Source organism: Mastigoproctus giganteus, chromosome 1 (assembly GCF_048544385.1).
Source record: "Mastigoproctus giganteus isolate SK-2022 chromosome 1, ASM4854438v1, whole genome shotgun sequence".
Lineage (NCBI taxonomy): Eukaryota > Metazoa > Arthropoda > Arachnida > Uropygi > Thelyphonidae > Mastigoproctus > Mastigoproctus giganteus.
The window spans coordinates 77,430,986-77,454,675 of record NC_143575.1 but is presented as its reverse complement, the minus strand read 5'-3'; the positions used below and the strand labels follow the sequence as shown (position 1 = coordinate 77,454,675).

General features: G+C 37.3%; 1 protein-coding gene across 1 annotated transcript in view; it reads right to left on the bottom strand.

Annotated features, from left to right (window-relative positions):
- Positions 1 to 23,690, bottom strand: part of LOC150090907 (arrestin domain-containing protein 3-like) — a 229,872-nt gene that overhangs the window by 133,402 nt on the left and 72,780 nt on the right. Inside the window, exons 2-3 of the mRNA XM_090380595.1 lie at positions 20,720 to 20,792; positions 5,393 to 5,540 (exon numbers count right to left, since the gene is read on the bottom strand). Coding sequence (XP_090236721.1) covers positions 5,393 to 5,540; positions 20,720 to 20,792 — 221 coding nt within the window. The remainder of the gene's footprint in view (positions 1 to 5,392; positions 5,541 to 20,719; positions 20,793 to 23,690) is intronic.

Sequence of the window (23,690 nt, the reverse complement as noted above, 5' to 3'; positions counted from 1 at the left end):
TAATCCACAAAGCACAGTGTCCACTGATTACCACTATCTCTCTTCTCCCACTCAACAATCCCTTTATCCATAGCAGAAACTTGCCCTTAATACCATACTGCTCCAATTTGTACAGTAGTCTTCCATATGCAACAGTATCAAAAGTTTTCCTAAAATCCAAGTATATGATCAAAGTATTTTTTGCATCCAGTTCCTTAGTGACCACATTGTAGTACCCAATCAGACTGGTCAAACATGACTTCCCTTTAACAAACCCATGCTGTGTCTAAACTATAACTGCAGTCTTGTCTAGATGAACCTGCAGTGCTTCTTTTAACCTGTGACTCCATTATTTTCCCAAAACAGAAGTTGTTGTTGTTGTTTGGTTTTTAGGAGCATTAGCAGCTTAGGCCATATTGCTCCGGGATATGCGGTGGTCATTCCCTGACCTTTCCGCATCATCCGTATTTGGTGGTGACGGGCTCGAACCCCGGTCTAATCAAGAAGCGTGTGCTACGCACTGCTGCTCCTTCCCACCTGGCTACGGAGGCGCCAACAACAGAAGTTAAACTAACTGGTATGTAATTATTCATGTCACCCTCTGATCCCCCTTTGTGAAATGGAGATACATTAGCACATCTCCAGTCCATGGAAACCTCACCTGAGTTCAAGGATGCTCCCATAATCATGGATAAGGGTTTGCTTACTTCCTTTGCTGCCTCCTTTAATACAGGTTGTCCCAAAAATATTGGTACAAACGTTTAGGGGAGGTAGGCAACATCTAAAGGAATGTGAATCGCATAGGAACCCATAACCGGAAACGTCACAGGAAAGTAGTAGCAGAGGCACAAGAAGCAGATAAGGATAAGGGTTTGTTTACTTCCTTTGCTGCCTCCTTTAATACAGGTTGTCCCAAAAATATTGGTACAAATGTTTAGGGGAGGTAGGCAACATCTAAAGGAATGTGAATCGCATAGGAACCCATAACCGGAAACGTCACAGGAAAGTAGTAGCAGAGGCACAAGAAGCAGAAATGACACAAGACAGTAATTAGTGGCAAACATTTACTTGACATAATATTAACAATGGAGTACGAGATGGATGCATTTCATGATGTTACAACAGATGCTCTAAGGTTCCACCATGAGACGCGATGCATGCGTGACACCGATGCAGCATGGATTGGCGGACACGGTCGAACGCACCTGGAGTTTCTTTGACAGTAGCAGCAGCGCAGACAAGTCTCGCCACAAGATCCATTTCCGTCTCCACAGGCGATTCATACACGATAGATTTGAGGCCCCCCCCCCCACAGAAAGAAATCAAGGTTCGATAAATCAGGTGAGCATGGGGCCAGGCAACGGATCCACCATGGCCAATCCATCGACGCCCAAAACGCCTGCTCAAATGGTCACGAACACACCTTCCATAATGGACAGGCGCCCCAACATGTTGAAACCAAATGTTGCGTCTCGCATTTGCTGGAACATCATCAAATAACCCTGGTAGAACTTGTTCAAGAAAGATCCGATATTTAACGGAGTTCATGCGGGATGGTAACAGGAATGGGCCGACTAAGCAGTCACCGACCATACTTGCCCACACATTTATTGCGAAGCGATGTTGTGCCAAATGGGGGCGCACACAGTGTGGATGGGTCTTCTGTTAATCCATACACTGGATGCATGTCTGCCAGCTCACAGTTCGTATATCGATGCATGCTCTGCATGTGGCGACTACTGCTTGAATGAGTAAACCAGAAATTTTCCCTCTCGAACTGATGAACAACGGCATGTACCGACTTACGGTGACGTTTCCGGTTGAGTTCCTATGCGATTCACATTCCTTTAGATGTTACCTACCTCCCCTAAACATTTGTACCAATATTTTTGAGACACCCTGTATAACTGGATAGATCCCATTCACCCGAAGTGTCTTTTGTATATTTAACTTTAACAATTTCTCCTACACTTTTCTCTCAGTTATTACAAAATCCTTTAGCTCCCTGTTAGAGTTTGATAAACATCTCGCATTCTCCTCCCTAAATAACTTCTCGTGTGTGAATGTAGATGCAAAATGCTTATTCAGTTTGTCAGCTACCTGACCAGGATCATCAATGGTCGACCCATCGATATGAAGTGAACAACCTGATTCATTCCCTTCCTTCTAGAGTTTACATAAGTAATGTCTTTGCTGTTCCTCTTTGCATACTTTGACAAAGATTTCTTGTAATCTGACTTCATTTACCTGACCCCCTTTGTGACTTGATTACAAACCAGCTTATATCCACCACAGGCTTCTGAGTCTTCTGATAATTTATATGCATCACATGCATTTTTCTTCTCTGCCACGTCTCATTAATTCATCTGGTATCCATTTAGGCCTAAACCTTGAACAGTATTTCTTAGTTGGTATGAAAAGTCTAGGTAGCTTCCAAGATTAATTCCTCAAATGTTTCCCATTTAGAATTTGCTGTTAGTAACAACATCAGTTGGCCCCACTGTACAGAATTTAAAAACCATCTGAGACCACTGTAGTCACCTTTAAGAAAGCAAAAATCTTTCCCTTTACACCTGATGGTAGTCACATCTTTGTGAGTAAATCCCACATCAGTACACTGTGATCACTGCCACCTAGGTAGTGGTTTCTTTATCTGCAGATTCTTAACGGATGAATAATCACTTCTAATAATCAGATCAAGAGTATTAGTCCCTCTGGTTACCTCTCGAACATGCAAAAACAATCATTCAATAAATCCACAAAATCTTGCTGGTGAGAGAGTGATCAACCCAAAATGTCCAGTCTATACTTGGGAAGTTAAAATCCCCATTATTAGACAATCTGATTTACTGACCCACTCTCTATTTCTCTATTCAACTGATGAGTACAGTTGTTCATTGTACTCTTCAGAGTCATTAGGTCTATAACACACTTTTATTCTCAATTTTGCTTTCCCAGTGCTAATATCACATCAAACTGACTCAACATTGCACTGTCCACCCATGTCAACTGGATGCACTTCCTTAGATTTAATGTTTCTTAACTAAAAGCATAAGCCCTCCTACCTTTCTATCCTGTCTGTACACTTTGTAGTCCCCAAATTCCAATTATTCATTCCTTATATTTGTGTGAAACCACATCTCTAATATCCCAACAATATCTGCCTTTGATGTTTTGATAAGTACTTCAAATTCATCAAAGTTATTTAATATGCTCCTTGTACTTGTGTACATGCAAGTATACATGCACCTGTTCTTATTCTTAGTTATCCTAACACAGCCCTTGTATTTACTTGTTCCATGATGACTCCCAGCACCATCTGCTTTCCAGGGTGCTGGTCATTCCAATTGAACCAGTGCCAGAATCAACTTTAACCTGCAGCTACTGGTAATCTATTAAGTCTGTGAATCCCTCCGAGCTAGCAGTTTTCCGACCCACCTAACACTGCCTCAACAGCATCAGCAAATATTCTTGTACCCTTTCTATTTAAGTGTATCCCATCCCTGAAGAAGCAGTCTTTCCTGTTAACGAGCCAATTTAACCCTAACTTGCAATTTTTTTTTTTTAACGGTGATCTATACTTGCTAAGTAAATCCACAGATCACCTACTCTTGATGTCATTTTTGCCAATACGTACAACAATATCACCCTTTGTGCCCTTAAAAGATGATATCTGCTCTATATCATCAACTTTTGCCTGTAGCAGACATAGCCTCGTCCTATTCCAGCTATCCTTTTGCACAATGTATTTCCCGCCTCCCTGACTATTGAATCACTGACAACAGCTCCTGTGGGACCAGTAAATTCTACCTTGAATATTGGCTGATGCACAAGAGTGAGCTCTGGCTTTGAGTTGGGCAGCTGAGAGTTAATTAGCCTGCCCGTTTTAATTCCTTTGAAGGCCCTACTCTTCAAACTCTCACAGAAGGGGATGTGATTCATTCCCTTCCTTCTTGTATTTATGTACGTAAGAAAAGTCTTTGTTGCTGTTCTTTGCCAGAGATTTCTTAAAATTTGCTTTGTCTGCAAACCTCCTTTTTGACCAAATTGCAGAATAGATTATCTAGTGCAGACTTCTGTATCACCTGATAATTTATATGCATCACATGCATTTTTAACCCTCTGTCATTAGTCTTATCAGTTCATCTGACATCCATTTAGAACAGTATCTCTTTTTGTAGTTTGTAAAAAGCCTAGTAGCTTCAATGATTACTTCGCTAAATGTATTGTTGTTGGTAACATCACTACTAATTGGTCCCACTGCACAGAATTTAAAAATTGTCTGAGAACAACAAAACCTCTTCCCTTTGCCCTTGACATTAGATAAATCTTTTAAGTCCTACATCAATACATTGTGATCACTGCTACCTAGTGGTTCTTTTGTCTGCAGATGCTTAATACACAAGGAGTCACTGTTGATAATCAGATCATGAGTGCTGCTTTCTCTCATTACCTCTATCATGCTGACATAGAAAACAATCATCCCATAAATTCAGAAGTCTTGCTACTACATAAGTGACCAACCCACAAGTTACTGTCAATATCCAGATGGTTAAAATCCCCCATTTATGATACTGTGATTTACTGGTCCACTCTACTTGTTTGCATAGTTGTTCACTATACTAATCACAGTCATCAGGCCTATAACATACTCATTTTTGTTTTTCTAGTGCTTACGTCACAGCAAACTGACTCAACATTACACTGATCCAGTTAACTACCATGTTAACTGGATTCACTACCGAAGATTTAATATGCTTCTTAACTAAGAGCATAATCCCTCCACCCCTCCTGTCTGTACATATTGTACTCTCTATATTCAAATTTAGCATCCCTTATGTCTGAATGACACCACGTCTCTGATATCCCCATCCCTACAACGTTTGCATTCAGTGACTTGACCAGTATTCCATTCCTTATCTCTTAAGCTCAAGAAGTTTTTGTCAATGTAGTGATGATCCACATGTTTGTATATCAATATTAACTTCAAAGATGAAGTTTATAAGTGGTTTACAATTGTCCTGAACTAAAGTTAAGATAAATAAAAACTTGGTTTCATTCTTCAATTCTGTGTTTTTAAAAAATATGTATACAGAGAAGTGTAGAAATTTTTAATTATGTGAGATACAAATGGTCTTGGGAAAAAAAAAAAAATTTTCAACTTAGACATGACAATAATGAGCATCCCTTCTCCCTATTAGTCCATAAAATTCAAGATTTTCTGAACTACTTTTCAAAATGTTTGCAGTAAAAGTACTTTGTGAACAGTTTATTATTATCACTTCCAATCTCATTAGTCTGAAGGAAGAAGATACTGCAAAACTTCTAGGATCCTTAAGAAGTACCCAACAGATGTCATATCCAACAGTTAAGGGAGGTTAAAAAAAAAAAGCTTCTTTTTATCTTAACTTACCAGATATTCAGTTCTATTTATATCAATTGGACTAATCACAGTAAATGCTTTCTTCGTCTTATGATTGAATGACCAAGGTTTTTCCATTTCTGCTTTCAGCCAGTAGCGTATACTTCCATACTTTCCTTCAAATGATGTTGAAATTCCTCTGAGAAATAAAACAGTAATATGAATAATTCGGGGTTAACTAAAAGGTTATATATTTCTAAAATTATATCTGATAAATTATAAATTTATCTTTATCATATGGCTACATTAAGGCAATATTCTTTTATAAAACAAACAATAACTTCAAAATATAAACAGTCCATATATGCAATTAAATTATCTGGACACTTATCCAAAGTAAATAATTGGTTCCTGCCATGGACAGAATCTGCTGTAATCTAGCAAAGAAGAAACCATTATATCAATTAGCATAACAACTTTAAATTTAAAAAAATAGCATCTTTCAGATACAGAAGTTAAAGTATAATAATATTCAGCTTCAGTGTTTCCATAGCAGTGAAGTGATATCACTACCATAATAATTCCTAATATGAAATTTTAATCAAAATTCTCATTAAAATTGGCCTATTCTGTTTTAATACAAATTCGGATTAAAATTGACCTATTCTGAAGCACCATATATCAGAGATGGTATAGCTGAAACCCACTAAAACGCGATTCATTAGAACATGATTCCGCTTATAATGTGACGCAAGCATGGCTCCCATTTTTCGTCAGTTGAAATGTGTTTTTAGTCACTGAAGATCAACATTTTGAATTCCCTGTGAACACATGGCGATATTTTCAGTTTAATGCAAAGCTGCGATACACATTATCCTTTGATTTCCAAGTCAGTCATGTGCTCATATATAGGACAGTTGTTGTCCTCATTTACTGAACATTTTATTGTAGCTCCTCTTTCTCTATCAACAAACTTACTCACTCGGCATTGGCCACGTCATCTTTTGTCAGGCCTTCATTAGTGTGCCTTTCCAAGAACTGGTCAGCAGCAGCAGCAACATCATCTTCTATAAAGCCCTCAAAGTAATTCTCTTCATCACTTTCACTGGCTACTTGAGAGTTATCTGGGATCAGATATGCATCCAGTATGTTTCTCCAACATTTTGAAATACACCATTTCATCATGGTTTCCCAGGCTTCGCCACCAATGTAAAAAACTTCCTTTGAGTTCAGCTTCTATAAAAATGAGGAAACAGAATCCTCATTGATGATTATTCCTGTATCAGAGTCTTGAGAAAGTTCATTTTAAATGTTGATATAATTCCTTCATCCAGAGGCTGTATCTTTGATGTGGTGGCTTTTGGTAAGTAGCTCACTTGGATTTTACCATCTCTGCTTATTAGGTTATCAGTAGGAGGGCTTTGGTTTTTTTTTTTTTTTTTTGGTAGTTGTTGGCGCATCGGCTTCTGTGGCCATAATGCGCTTCCCAAGGTTTTTGCAGTACGGTACTTTGATCCAAGCCCAAGGCGGGATTCGAACCCGCAACCTTTGGGTTGCCAGGCAGGCACTTTACCCACCCAGCTAGCCAGGTCGGCAGGAGGGCTCTGGTATCCAGCCCTTGTTGCCATAGTGTTTACATACATCAGGTACAAACTTCTTATGAGACCAGTTTTCAGAAATGCTGGAAGTCATCCATGTATTTTTGCTATAAATCATAGGCAAATGGCACAGAGGCCATGTTCACATGATGGAAGCCTGTGGTGATTTAATCTTAGATGGTAGCTCTGGCTCCTCGTCTTTCTTGCAACTGAAGACGACAAGAAAGACGAGGAGCCAGAGCTACCATCTAAGATTGGGAAGGCACTTGCTGGTTTTCAAACTGGACTTAAATTTCTTGAAACAGAAAAGGTAGATTCTCTTTCAATTTTACAGTTAAAACACCTTATTGAAATTGTTAAAAAGAAACAAAGAGGTGCAATGAACAGTCAACCCTTGATCAGTAATTTTCAATTTTTTAAAAAATGAAAGACTTGAAAGTAAAGACTGAAATGTGAAAAAGTTTGTTCACTAATGTCTACTTAGTAGTTGAAAGAACATGGTGTGCATTATGTTTTCCTTTTTCAGCCATTTGTTAATTTCAAAACACAATCACTAACATTCAACATGATAACAGTCAATACAACCAAATAGAAAAGGAGCTTTTGTTAGTATTGATTTGTTTTTGTAAGAAAAGGTGTGTTTATGTATATTTAACAACATGAATATTGGTTTTTTAATATATTGTACAGTGCATCAACAAAAGATTGAAACATTGTAATTGCATATTATTATTATTCTTTGCATGATTTTTCTTAGAATTATTGAGCAAAAAAAAAGAGGCAAACAAAATTGATAGTACATGCAAAGTCTGAATGACAAAAAATGGTTAGAATTTTCTTACATAATCCAGTTTATATTGCGATTTGATTCTTTGTGTGGTTTCCATTTTTGATTTTGACATTCTTGCTTTTTTGGGGGGGGGGGATTGTTTTGTCTTCCATTACATTAACTGCATTTTAGTTTGGTCATACTGTAACTGCCTACTTTAATCGCAAGGAATTACAGTACTCAGAAAGTCTGGTCCTTCGATTTTTTTCCAAACATTTTACCAAACTTGGAGTCTTTTCATTCTAGGTAATTTGGCATACTTTTCTCATGCATAAATTTTCAGTTAAAATTTGTCTAACTGTTCACTTCTAATCAATGTCCTTTACCTGGTCTACATTTTAGTCAGTTTTCAATGATACTTTCATTCATCATCTTTCACATTCTGTCTTCCTTCTAAAAATCTTTTATGCCATTCAAACATGCAAGCTCTTGACATGTACCTTCTTCATAAACTTGACATAATAACAAACAACTTTGAGTTGGCGTTATTTTTAGTTTTGTAAAAAAAAAATTTTAGGTTGATTTTTGTTTAATTCTTTTATCTGTCATTTTTCCGGCAAACTGCAAGAACACAAGGTAATAGAAAACCTTTTTTTTTTTTTTTTTTTTGTTAGTTGTTGGCACATCAGCTTCTGTGGCCATAACGTACCTCCCAAAGTTTTTGCATTTTTTACTCTGATCCAAGCCCGAGGTGGGATTCAAACCCGCAACCTTTGGGTTGCCAGGCAGGCACTTTACCCACCTGGCTACCCCGGCCGGCAATAGAAAACCAGTCTCAATTCAAAGCGAATGAGTGAGTTGAAACATGACTTGGCAGACAACTAGGGAAAGGTTCAACGTCAACTGCTGTGGCTTTGTGTCACAGGTGGTGCTTAGTGTGTAGTGGCTGTAACAAGTAAATAACAAATAACAAGACATTTTCATTTTCCAAAGCCTCTACTTGCATAAAATATGTTCCGCTGGTCAAACCAAAAAAGTTCTTTTTCTGCATCTGCATATAAAGCTTGCATTAAGAAAGGATTTTGTTAAGGCTCTGGAAGAAGGAAATGGACTCTGCTTCTTAAGGTAAGTGGCTTCCAATTTAACAGATGCAAAATAGACTGAAGGAATTTTCATTGGGTGTCAAATAAAGAAACACACCAAATATGATGTACAGTCTAAGCTCCTTATAGCTGTTGTTGTTATTTGGTTTTTAGGAGCATTAGCAACTAAGGTCATATTGCTCCATGCGGTGGTCATTCCCTGACCTTTCTGCATCTTCCGTATTTGGTGGTCACAGGCTCAAACCCCGGTCTAATCAAGAAGCGTGTGCTACACACTGCTGGCTCTTTATAGCAACCCTCTTTTTAACATCCCAACACATTATAACATCCTACATGGTTGGTCCTGGCCAATTCTTCATTAACCTAATGCTATTTTACATTCAGTATAACGACCTTGAAAGTAAAAGAATTTCTCTATAACGACCATAAATTTCTACCTCTTAATCTGAATTTTCACTTTCTTATTACAATATTCGCATTTAAAAATGACAGAAAGGTTTAAATATATTGAGTAATTGCAGACTGACTGCAAGAAATCATTTTTTAAGATTTCCCATCTTTTTTTCGCACAGTGCAGTAATCAAATGAACGGTTACAACACATGTTTATTGGTATGGTCTAGAAGTCAGTTACAACACATGTTTATTGGTATGGCTCCAAGAAAGCAGACAGCTTTGCCAATTGCAGAAAATTAGGATTTTGCAAGCTGTAGATAATGGTGTCCATTCTAAGACTGACATTGCCAAACAGTTCTGAATTCCTAAGCATACTCTGTTCACTATTCTGAAAGACCAGAAAAAGATTGAAAGTTTAGAGAAATCTGCTGCTGCACAAATGGCTAATGATGATGCATGCAAAAAAGTTACCCCAGATGGTAACCTTTTAAAAGTTAAGTGGCTGGATCGTTTGCACATCAAATGGATATTGAAGAATTTAAAAGTTCAGATGGACGGTTCCAGAAATTTAAAACTTGTCATGGCCTGTCTTTCAAAAAAGTGTATGGTGAAAGTGCAGCCATGGACAGTGATGCTACAAAGGAATGGAAGGAAAATTGTTTAAAAAATGTTTTGCTAACATATGACCACAATGACATCTTCAATGCTGATGAAACTGGACTCCTTTTTAAATTGCTACCGGATAAAACACTTATATTTAAAGGTGAGAAATATAGTGGTGAAAAAAAAGGCAAAACAATGGATTAAGAGAAGAGAAGAGAAGAAAATTAAGAGAACAGATACAGAGAAGCATCCTCCTTTAATTATTGGGAAAGCCCAGAAGCCTCAATGCTTTAAAGGTTTGAAGACATTGCGAACTATGTATCAAGCAAACCAAAAGCCATGTATGACATCACAAATCTACAAAGACTTAGATCGCAGGATGAGTGAAAAGAATAGAAAAATTTTGTTGTTTGTGGATCAAACATGACATCAGTTGTTCAGCCAGATCAAAGTGTAATCCAGTTTAAGAAGAACTACTGAAGCTATTAAATAAAATTGTGCTATGTCTTGAAAACAAAATTCAATGCAAAACTGATATTCTGCAGGCAATACATTTATGTGTGTAAGCATGGAATTAAGCTGATGAAAAATTGATTGTGTACTTCAAACATGCAGGAGTTACCTCCTTGATTGATGCAATGTAGTAAATAAGCTTACACTACATTACATATACTACATTCTATTAGTAGAATTACATTAAATATTCAAGCTTTTACTTGTTTTGTTTGGAATTTTATGAATGATTAATATATAACATACTTCTGATATAACGACTGTTTTTCTCATTCCCCTGAAGGGTCTTTATATAGAGCTTTGACTGTATTTGAAACAAAGCTATTGAAGTTTGGTGAGTTTAGAGAAATTATGCATAAATTTCCTGGAAGAAGGAAAGAAGATAATTATGAATCTCTGGTAGAAACTTTATTATTATTGGCATATGATACCAAAAAGTAAGCTTATAAAGCAACAGCCAAAAAAAAAAAAAAAAAAGGTCCCATATCATCTGTCCACCTCCTCCAATAACACTAGCAAACAAAAAATATTTTTTTGTCATACCTCTGCATTTTTTTTTTTTTTTTTTTTTGATTTGGTAGTTGTTGGCGCATCGGCTTCTGTGGCCATATTGCACCTCCCAAGGTTTTTGCAGTACTTTGATCCAAGCCCGAGGCGGGAATCGAACCCGCGACCTTTGGGTTGCCGGGCAGGTACTTTACTCACCTCTGCATTGAAAATATGAGATTTTGGTGACAATAAATGCGCTGATTCTGAAAGTCACCATAAAACATCTATCACTTTCTCATCAAAAAATGTACCAATGTTTAATGTTAAAATAAAGGGATATATACGGCTGCATCCTCCTACTCTCAAGGGGCTGTTTATTTTTGGAGGATAGATTATTTTATTATTATTAACTATATGGTGCAAGGGAAGCCTGAGGCTTATGCTGCACCAGCCGAAAAGAAAAAAAATCTGAGAATTACCCTGGAGAGGGAGAGGGAGAGGGAGAGAGAGAGAGAGAGAGAGAGAGAGAGAGAGAGAGAGAGAGAGAGAGAAATAAAAGGGAATAGCCAAGAAAAAGAAGAGTGATAATATCCAGCTCAGGACCCTGGGTGTGCCAAACCCATACTCACTAGATGCACAACCCTGAAAACATGTCACGATCAGTCAATACTTGGAAAACCTTGGCACAGCCTACAACAATCCTCACCAAAAATGCTACGTGTGCTCTCAAACTGTAAATTGTTGCATTGGAATTTGAACCTAAGAACCACAGGTAGAAGTCTGATTATGTTTATCACAAGAAAACAGAGGCCAGAATCGATTGCTAAAATTAAGAGAATTAGCTTATATCTGTTAAAATAAATCAGTATGTCATACATTACTGGCTAGTTTTTCCGCAATTGGCATATTTTGGTAAAACGTAACTCCCTGTATATTTAAAAACTGTGATGTGATATAAACTATCATGGTGATTTTCGAAGTCTACACATATAAATTGGTTAAAAACACTATTTAGATTCTTGGAGGTAAAAACTGTGTTGGCTACGGTAATTTGTCTAGTTCTTCCTTGAAACTGCCCAATCTCCAAAAAACCGATGGAGTTTGTTCCAGCAATCAACTACTCACAGGCTGAGGCAAACCTCTACACATCTATCCTGAAACCATCTTTCTTCAGTTTAAATTTATACTCCCCTTGTGTGTGTGTGTGTGTGTGTGTGTGTGTGTGTGTGTGTGTGTGTGTGTGTGTGTGTGTGTGTGTGTGTGTGTGTGTGTGTGTGTGTGTGTGTGGTCTCAAGAAAGAGGAAGAATGCCATCAGCATTGTTTCACCTTGCAGCTGCTGCAATTTGCAGGACTGAAGCCTTTCTTAGTAGCACCTCTTTGTTCCCCTCTCCAATCTTGTTGCCCATCTCTTCATCAGCAGATCAACATCCTTCCTAAAATGAGGCCTCCATATCTGCATGCAGTACTCAAGATGCAGGCTAACCATTATACATTGGGATAATCACATCTTCATGCCTATTATCAAAGTTCCTGTGCATCATAGACAAAACCCCACAAGCTGTCCAGGCAAACTGTCTGCATTGCTCAAAGAAATTCCTATCTGACTGCACAATTACACCAGGTATTTTTTGTTTTCCACTATGTTGAGTGTACTCAACATAGTGGAAAATACACACAGTTATTATATCAATTTGAGAAATGGCAATCAACTGCCATTTCTCAGCCAATCTGCCTAATTTTTTTTTTTTTTTATCTTGTTGCAGTATCTTACCCTGATTACTATCATTAACCACCCTGCCAACTTTTGTAACATCTGCAAACTTAGACATTATGCCTGATATACCTTCATCAATATCATTGATAAATATTGAAAACAACAATGAACCCAGCACTGAACCCTTGGGAACTCCACTAATAACATTAGTCGTCCACAAAGAGCAGTGCTCACTGAAAATCACTCTTGTCTTTTTCCACTTAACCATCCCTTTATCCATAGCAGTAATTTTCACTTAATGCCACACTGCCACAATTTGTACAGCAGTCTATGTGCAGCAGTATCAAAAGCTTTCCTGAAATCCAAGTATATTAGTAAGTTAGCTGCAAGAGTAGCTCGTGGTGTCTTGTCAATGATATACAGGAATTTTTCTAGTAGGGATAAGGAGGTGATTATTCCCTTGTATAAGGCAATGGTTAGGCTACATCTTGAGTACTGTATACAGGTCTGGAGGCCTCATTTCAAGAAGGATGTAGAGTTGCTGGAACGGGTACAGAGAAGGGAAACAAGATTAGTGAATGGAACAAAGGGTTGCTCTTACGAAGAAAGGCTTAAGTTTTGCAAATTACAGAGTCTGGAGACTAGGCACCGGCGAGGTGATCTGATAGAGGTGTATAAGGCTTTGAATGGTTTGAGCATGCTCAATGCCAATGGGATTCTTCATCTTGCTCAGAATAATCAGCTCAGAGGGCATAAATTCAAATTGAGGAAGGACGGATGTCGGATAGATGTGCGGAAATTTGCCTTTGGCCAGCGGGTGGTTGGTTGGTGGGGAGCCGACTTCCATCACTTGTTGTTGAAGTTGATAGCCTAAACAAATTTAAGGCTCAACTGGACAGGTATTTCGAGCGAACGGAGGGGTGAAATGGGAGTGGTGTGTTTTTTTTTTTTTTTTTTGGCTGATGCTGAATAAGCTTGCTTTCTTGCATCATATGCCTCTACTAATGCTAATGCTAATATGATATCAAAATTATTTTTGCATTGAGTTCATTTGTTACCCTTGAGTACCTACCATCAAATGCCACTCAATCAAAGTGTAATCCACTTTAAGAAGAACTACAAATTTGATTGGTCACACAAGATCACCAATTAACAAACCCATGCTGTCACTGCAGTATAATTTCATTCCTGTCTAGGAATAAAATTATACTGCACCTGAATCATCCAGACAGGATTGCATTAACTTCTTTAACCAGAGACTTCATTATTTTCCCCAGAAACAGAAGTGAAGCTAACAGATCTATAATTACTCATGTCACCTTTTGATCAACCTTTGTGAACTTGGACATATTTGCACATCCTCAGTCCATACGGACCTCACTATTATCATAATTATGGACAAGATTTGCTTACCTCGTTTGCTGCTTCCTTTAATGTAACTAAATAGCTCCCATTCACCCCAGGCACCTTTTTATGTTAAGCTTCACAATTTCTCTTCCACTTTCCTCTCAGTTATCACAAAGTCACTTAGCTACCTGTTAGATTTTGATGAACTTCTGGCATTCCCCTCACCAAAGAACTCTACATGAATGAAGGTAGATGCAAAATACTGCTTCAGTTTGTCAGCAGCCTGAGCAAGATCATCTACAGTTAAACCACTGACATCAAGTGAACCAATGTGATTCAAACCCTTCCTTCTTCTGTTAATATAAGTAAAGAATTGTTTGCTGCTTTTCTTGCCATTCTTTGCCAAAGACTTCTCATAATCTGCCTTAAACTGCCCGACCTCCTTTGTGATTTGATTACAGACTAGTTTATATCTACTACAAGCTTCTGTTTCATCTGATAATTTATATGCATACAATACTCTACCACAAGTCTCATCAGTTAATTAATGGTTTTACTCCAATATGTAAACAATTTTATTAGAGTATTACATTCAAAAGCCTTGCCTTGCATAAAATGTGTTCCACTGGTCAAACCAAAAACAGTTATTTTTCTGCATCTGTATATAAAGCATGCAATTAACAAAGGATTTTGTTAAGGCTCTGGTTAAAGAAGGAAGTAGATTCTGCATCCTAAGGTAAGTGGTTTCCAATTTAACAGATGCAAAACTGATAGAAGGAATTTTCAATGTGCCTCAAATGAAAAAATTCCTTAAATATGATGCATTTGAAATGAAGCTATAGAATATTGAAGCTTGGCAATCATTTAAAGAAGTTGTGAGTGAATTTCTTGGAATAAGGAAAAAAAATAATGAATTTCTGGTGTCAACTTTACTGCAATGTTATAAAGATATTGGTTACTAAATGTCTTTGAAAATTCATTTTCTTCATTCCCATTTCAGTTTTTTTCCTTCAAAATTTGGGGATTAAAGTGATGAGCAAGGGGAACAATTACATTGGGACATATCCATGATGGAAAAGCAGTACTAAGGTCACTGGGATTCTGCCATGATGGGGGATTACTGCTGGTTTCTTAAAAGAGAAAGCAAAATAGACTATATGAAAAACTCTGTGGCAAACGTAAGGAAATAAAATTAATAGTAACATTTTGTACTACTACTTAAAACTTACTTTTAAGTAATTTTAAATGAATAAGACTCATTTTTAAGATATCATATGTATTATTATATAATATTTGAAAGTGGTTGTTCATTAAGTTACTAATATTTCTGTATACCTTTCAATGTAGACATGATAGAAACTTAAATTTTAGTATTTTTGAATCGGTCTAAGAATTTCTTTTAGGATCTGCAAATTTTGCTCTGGAGGTATGACTTTTTTTTTTTTTTTTTTGGCTAGTGTAATTAAGTCTGTTTTAGATGAGATACAAATAAAATTATTACCCGTGCTAACAAGTAAATTGACTTCTGCTCTAAACAACCTTTTTTTCCAGTGTGCTTATCAAAGAAATACAACAAGGCTCATGAGCCTTTCAAACCAACTGAACTAGTTTTGAAGCACCCGTCATCAGTTTACTACCTAATCTATTAAGACAGAAATTTCAAGTTGTCATGATCCCAATAGTAGATTAACTCAAGTTAATAAACTTCATTTTCCTAATGTAGCAATCAGTGATGTCCCAGTTATGACTCCATGTTAAACCCCTGAACTGAAACAATCCACAAGTGGTGGTCTATCATATTTGCAACCTACTTCCAATATTGGCCTCAGTAACATCATTTGTGCATGCACCTAGAACTGCCACAGCAATTAGCCTAATTATTACCCATGTTAACAGTTTTTAGTATCTTTACCTCTATAGACAAAAATTCACAGAACCAGCATCTGAAAATTCCAAACAGCTATTATCCACCTGTCCTGAACAGAATAAACTATGTTGGGCTGAAATTGTTTGCCACCGACTCTCTCTCCTAGGCCAACAGAACATTTAATCAGAACCCACATTCTTGCAAGTTTCCTTCTAAAAATAAAAGTCAGCTTACTAATATCAAGAAAAAATATCTCAAATAAGCATAGGCACCTCTATGACCTCTATTCTTAAGCCCTACGAACAGGCTCCAGTCTCCTATTGCAAAAGGTCTTTATTACCAGGATTGGACCACAAACAACAGCAGAGGATAGTATCTGCATTAGTTTGGAGCAGTATAACAGAATAGGCACACCTACTGAGGAAAATGCAAAATCATTCCTTCTTAAGAGTACAGTAATCAGGATCTGAAATCAGTGGCACACTCAACATCAATCTGGCCAGTTGGCACCCTAATCAGACCATATCATGAACTGAAGAATCAAAAACCATTCACTACAACTCCAGCTTTATCATAGAACCAACTGATGATACCTATCTGCATGACTAACAGACTGAGATAACCCAAAATGTTAACTAATGCAACCCACATGCAGCTCTAATTACACTAAAAACTGCTAATCAATCTGATAATACTTCATAACCCTGCCTCTTTATCACTACCAATTCAGAGTATAATTTCCATCAAACTAAAACAACTACTTTATTTCCCAAAATCAATAACAGATAGACCAGAGCTTATTTTGCCACACCACCCAGTCTTCTATCAAAATTTCAAGAACCTCCAAAAGCTCAAGAACCTTGAACACGTGCTTTCGTCCAATAAAGCAGACGTAATTTGCCTATCCAAAACATGGCTCGAATCTGAACAAGAATCAGTAGCTGTGCTGCGCCATTTTCATGAAAGTTACCAAGCTTAAATTTGTTCACACCACATTTATTAACTCCCAACTCTATGAAGCAGGCACTTGAGAGTGAATTTCACTGCCGCAGGTACCTGTGGCAGTGAAATTCAATGCCTGCTTAACTGATGTGGCAGCAATTTACATACCTCCAGCACCAGATATTGCTACCATCAAATGCCAGTGGCTGAATATCTAGTAAACTGCACTGCTCCGCTACTCATATGCTCTATGGCAATTTTAATCTTCCATCACAACTGAGCAAGCTTGAATGACTAATGATCAATCTCTTGCCATAAAATTTTAAAATAGTCAACAATGGAGCAACAAAAGGTGCTAAACATCTCAAGCTAATTTTAAATTTGGGTTATTTGCAGAGTCAATATTCCGCCAAAATTCTTCTCCATAACAAATCACAACCTGACTGCATTACTGCCTATGCATAATTTCAGTAGCTCTAACCCCATGGAGAAGCAAATCATAATTACTCTGATTTTCCTCAATCCCAATAAATGTTTAGAAGTGGCAAGCATATACCATGTCACATTCTAGAAGGATGTGATCCTTGCAGCTGTTCTCATCACGAGATGGATACATACAATTACCCAGTATGCATTTCCAAAACTCTTTGCACCTTCCTGAGGACCACAGCATGGTGGATCACATATTTATCATACAGTTTTGAAAATAAGTGGTTCCTTCACAGGCAGTGGATAATCTCTGGCACCATACAAAACAGGATCCACTATTCAAAAAACAAGAGCTATCTTCAACTGACATGCGATATCAGCAATAAAAAGATACAACACAGAAGCTACTTTATCTAGAAAAAGAAAAAAGTACCATACTTACTAGAGAAAGCATATTTTCTTCAAATCTTGATTCAGCTAAATAGATAGGCCACATTACCAGATTTCAAACCAACACCACTCTTAGAAGACCATTCCTACAAAACTCTTGAGTTTGCTCCTACTAATGATCCTCCTATCATTTCTATCACAAAACAATTATTTACAAATGCTATAAACTCTCTCTGCCCACCACACACTGCAGTTATGATAGCTCATTTTATCATTACATAACATAGTACCTACATCCTGGATGCACTGCTCTCCATATACAACTAAATTCTCTCTATGTGAGTATTCCCTGCCAAATTGAATGAATACTCAGTGATCCAAATGCCAAAGTCCAAGTTCAACATGCCCAAAAGATTTTTGACCTATTTCAACTGCTTCCACCGTCCTCAAACCCCTAGAGAAATCAGCTCATACCTCAGAAAACAAAACAGTTCCACTTTGCAGTTATTGTTATTTTTTTTTTTTTTTTTTTTTTTAGGAGCATTAGCAACTAAGGCCCTATTGCTCCGTGAATATGCGGTGGTCATTCCTGACCTTTCCGATCCTCCGTATTTGGTGGTGACGGGCTCGAACCCCGGTCTAATCAAGAAGCGTGTGCTACGCACTGCTGCTCCTTCCCACCTGGCTACGGAGGCGCCACTTTGCAGTCATAAATACATCAACCATAACAAACCTCTTGGTGGCACATCCATTCATCCTTTGAAACAAAATCTGATTAAATTAACTATTGTGTACTGATATTGAAGTTGCTTTTAACAGCCTAGACACTACAGCCCTTCTCAACCTACTGCAATCTTTCTTCAGAATAAATGGTGATCTTCTTTTATCTTCCTCACTTTGTTATTGAAGAACAGGAGTGTCCACCCCACAATCAAGTCACACTATACCTGACAAATCATTGCAAGAGTGCCAAAGGTGGAGACCTTTCTGGGGCCCTATTTTCAGCCATGCTTGTCCCCTATATATGTCCCCAAGATGATGCAATATCACATATGTTGATAATATATAGTTACTTACTTAAATCCCACCTAAAGCAAATCCAACAGAAATCGTTTCTTCGACCTGCAGCAGCTTGACTGCACTTGCTTCATACTTACAGCCCTTCGGGTTAAATCTTACCCCAAATAAATCTGCAATGATGACTCAAGCAGCAACCAACCACAATTCAACCCTCAGTTTGTGGCACTTCCATCTCAGGTGTCACCAGCCACGAGGACCTCACTCTTATTTTAATTCAAATGTGAGATTTGATGCTCACACACCTTCTAGCTTCTAGGATTGCTGAATGCAAGCCAAATCCACTTTCTCCCTATTACAAACTACCCTCACCTCACCAGCTACTGCCTTTGACTGTTAGGCATTGATCTGAAAACGGGCACTGCTGCAACTTGGAATTTGCCTATGAAAGATGACCACTTAAAGGAAATATTGTCATATGCTGTGTGGATCACATCAATACAGCTAGAATAATTTTGTGCTAATTTCAAGATAAACAGTGCCACATTACTTGAAGAAGTCAGCCATCTACATCACCCTGTAAAACTGCATCTAACTTGGATGTTGATTATCCATCATTTCATGATGCTCAATTCAATATCATGTTATGGAATAACAGCTTTTGATATTGAATCTAACCCAACTTCACTGACACATTTTTTCCATTATGTCTAGTAATATAAATACTGTTCTACCTTTTAGAATACATTACTAATTAATTAAATTATTATTTAATTTATTAATAATAAATTATTAATTCAATTTATCGTGCTTATCTAAATGTAATATCCCTGGTCACACCACTGTGATAAGTAATACTGTTTTTAGTACTGTACATACAATGCAGAGCAACAATAAAGACAATTAGTTAATCAACTGTATGGTGAAAGTATGGGCTTGGCACAACCAGGATCCTGAGCTGGATATCATCATTTCTTTCTCTCTCTCTCTCTCTCTCTCTCTCTCTCTCTCTCCCCCCCCCTCCCTCCCTCCCTCCTGCCCAGTTGGCAGGAGGGAGGGAGGGGTGAGGAAACTCAAATACTCTATATACAGTCCAGATTTTGTTTTTGGTACACTGCAAAATAAAAACTTTAAAAAAGATATTTCAATTCAGGCTCTGAACTGCTATCAAAAAATGGTATCATCCAAAAGATATTTTGTAAAAAATATAGATTAGTGAAGTAATAGAATGCATGTCAAAATTTTTAAGGTAGGATATTTATAAGCTTCAAGCATGTTTTGTTTTTTTATGAAAACCCCAAACACGAGAGGTATTAGAACCTATAGTACTTAGTACCGTGCTTGGGTTGCAGGTTGAGAAGACGAAAGAAGATATTTGTTGACATTAGACTTAAATTTTTGTAGACTGTAATTTTCAGGAAATACGTATGAAGGAAGGTTGTTCCAGAAAACGGCAATTGAATGAATAAACTATAGGTACTAAGTACTATAGGATTTTAGAAAGATTGAAATCAACTAAGTTGTCTTTGCCCCACTGGATAATTACCTGGAGATCGGAATTTAAGGAATTGGTAGCGGATATTCGAGAAGTTGAAGCTGAATGAGTAGGGAAAGGTTTTTCAAAATAGAAAGTGGAATGCAATGTGCTGTCATCGGCAAAACTATGGATAGGATTTCCAGTCAATGGAAGAAGGTCATTAATATACAAGAGGAAAAGAGTGGGGAAAAGAACTGAACCTTGGGGGACACCAGCATTAGTGGAGAAGTTAGAAGACAGAGAGCCATCTGCCATCACCCTCAGTGAGCGATCAAAGAGAAACCTGGATAACAAATTACAAAAAATAGTTGGCAAACTATAAGATGGAAGCTTGTTTAGAAGACCTTTATGCCAAAAATGATTGAAAGTCTTTGAGATGTCAAGAGCAACTGCTTGTGTTTCACCAAACTTTTCCATTGAATTTGTCCATAAATGGGTAACATAAGCCAGAATATCACCATTGGATTTACACTGATGGAATCCAATCTGGCGATCGTTTATCAAACGGAAGGTTTCTGGGTAGTTTAAGAGTTGGCAGTTAATTGAATTTTAATTAAACAACTCTCGTACAAAGTTGAAGTAAGCGTTTACTTACTGATATATTCTTTAGTAGTATTAAAAACTCAAAACTTAACATTAGTAAACCAATAGAATTTTGACTTACCCAGTTGGCAATTGAAATGAAAATAAAAATTCATGGTGCCCCTCAGACAAAACTTCTCGGCCATCACCACTTTCTGAAGAAAAAAAAAAAAAAAAGATATCTAAGCACTATATAACCATGATTACCATAAGAAAACTTTCATTTACCACTAAGCAATTAATCTAAAAATTTTAAAAAATATTTTAAAAAAATCTTCCCAAATGCATTTTAATTTGAATCCAGACCTCTAAAGTGATCTCTTTCACTTGTAGCTTAATTATTTCAAATGGTATATCATGTATATGACAAGTCTAATAACTGAAGTTTACAATATTATTCACTAATACAGTGACTGGTACTGAAATTCTTGAATATCACATGCTCAGAAAGTCTAGTTTAGGAAATGGGTTTCATGAAAAAGAGCTCAAATAATGTTTCTGATGAGAGAATTAAAGGGCATTACTATCAGTCAATCAAGTAGTCAATCAATCAGTATGATGAGAAAAACACTTTTCTGTATACAATAATTATGGGTGATGGGTTTATTAAATATCAGGTTTAAAACTAACATTATTTAATAACTACACATTATAATCTCTTTGAGATTCTCTGTAATGTATTTTTCGCCTTCAGTTCATCATAACAAGCGTTTCTTGACTAATTTTTTCTTCTTTGGATTTCTTTTTCCCTATAGGTTTCTTGGGCTTTATCACTTTCAGAAAGTTGTAATATTCCTTGTCGATATCTTGGTCCTGAGCAGTCTGCAGAAGCTCAAACTTGTTCTTAAGTTCCAGTACATACTGCTTTTTCTCCTTCAGTTATCTCAAAGACCTTAGTATTATTTACTCGAGTCAGTTTTTTCCTTTCCTTTCCTACATCTATATCAAGTGCACATCTTACCATTCTGTGATCACTTCCAACATTTACCTTATTCAGGATGGTAACATCATTCACAATATATCTTGTGTTAGTGAGGACGAAGTCAATTTCATTAGTTGTTAATCCATTTGGATTCTTCCATGTCCACTTTCTGTTCACCCTTTTCTTGAAAAAAGTGTTCATTACTGACAATCCTTGAGATTCTGCAAATCCCAAAAGTCTTTTGCCTCTTTCATTGGCGCCTCCGTATCCAGGTGGGCAGGAGGAGCAGTGCGTAGCACATGCTTCTTGATTAGACCGGGGTTCGAGCCCGTGACCACCAAATACGGAGGATGCGGAAAGGTCAGGGAATGACCACCGCATATCCCTGGAGCAATATGGCCTTAGTTGCTAATGCTCCTAAAAACCAGACAACAACCTCTTTCATTTCTTTCACCAATTCCAAAATTTCCTATAGTTCCCCTTTCTGCGCTGTTTTGACTTTTTCCAACCTTAGCATTGAAGTCCCCCATAATAATAGTGTAGTGGGTTTTCTGCTCATCTAGAAGACTCTCAATTTCGGTGTACGTTTCTTCAACCTCTTCATCATCATGGCTCGATGTTGGTACATAAATCATTATAACCTTTAGTTTGTACCTCTTAGAAATCCTGAGTATTAGTCTTGACACCCTTGGTGATGTAATTTTGAATTCCAAAATATTGTTTTTTAAATCTTTATGGATTAGAAACCCAACTCCACCTTCACTCCTTTCACTGTTTCCATTGGTGTACAGCAGATTTCCACAAAGTGCACCTACCTCTCTCCAAACAGCTAGATCATATGAACTTACTCCATTAAATCCATGAAGGGGCCCAAGGCATACATCTTGATGTATGCCTTGGGCCCCTTCCAACCTTGTACCTAAAGCATGAATTTTTGGTTTTCACACACTTGTTCCAGCTCAGAGTTCCACCTGAGCCAAAACGAGCATGAAACATGTACCTTGCCTGGCTCAAAGCATGTGTGCCATGGATGTAATGCATGCAAGTGTCACATGCATAAGTAGTGGTGAATAGGGCAGTATAAGATTTTTGATACTTTTAATACTTGTTAATATGACAAAACACCATCTTAAACACACCAAAGTTAAAACTTCTTGCTGTTAATGCATTTCCACCTTAACAAAAGTAATCAAAATCAAATAAAATAATCAAATAAGAAGCTATAGTGTTTTTAGGGCTAATTCCTCAGGCTGCGAGAAAGTCAAGACTATATATAAGTTAAGTGCAAATGCATCATTAATAACACAGCCAATTTTAAATTAGCAAAATATTTGCAAAGGTGGCATCGTTTTAAGTTATATCTCATATTGTGAATACCTTCATGAGTTGCCATGATATTGCACTACTTCAAATAAGTAACGCTTCACCTAAAGGAGAAGACTAATGTAACTTATTCTCAGTGGATACCACCATCACCCAGACGGCACCGTTTCAGGGCTACTTGGCCCTTCTTCGGTGGGTGGGTAGGTACCCAAGTGATGCAATGACGGCAAAACAGTTATGAAGTATAACTCAACAATATGAGAGATGCCTGATGGTGTATGATGTATTAAGACTATAGTGCATTTAGGGCTAAGGCAACTCATTGTGAAGGTATTCACAACATGAGATATAACTTAAAACAATGCCACCTTTGCAAATATTTTGCTAATTTAGAATTGGCTGTGTACTAATGATGCATTTGCACTTAATTTATACATAGTTTTGACTTTCTTGCAGCCTGAGGCATTAGCCCTAAACGCACTATGGTTTTAATACATCATACACCACCAGGCATCTCTCACATTGTGGAATTATACTTCATAACTATTTTGGACCAAATAGCCCTGAAACAGCACCAGGGGGGAGTCTGATGATGTCCAGAGTTTCCAAGAATAGGTAACAACAGTCTTCCCCACTGGGGAAGCGTTGCCTATTCAAGGTTTTTGAGTGGTGTGAGTGAAGGAGTTACTGTCCCTTTCATTCTTCTACACCGTTTCTTTTCCTCTTCCACTCCTACTATTACTTTCCCTCTACTTTTTTGCTTTTCTAAGTCTAATAGGGACAAGTGGATAGTCGAGTTATTATCCCA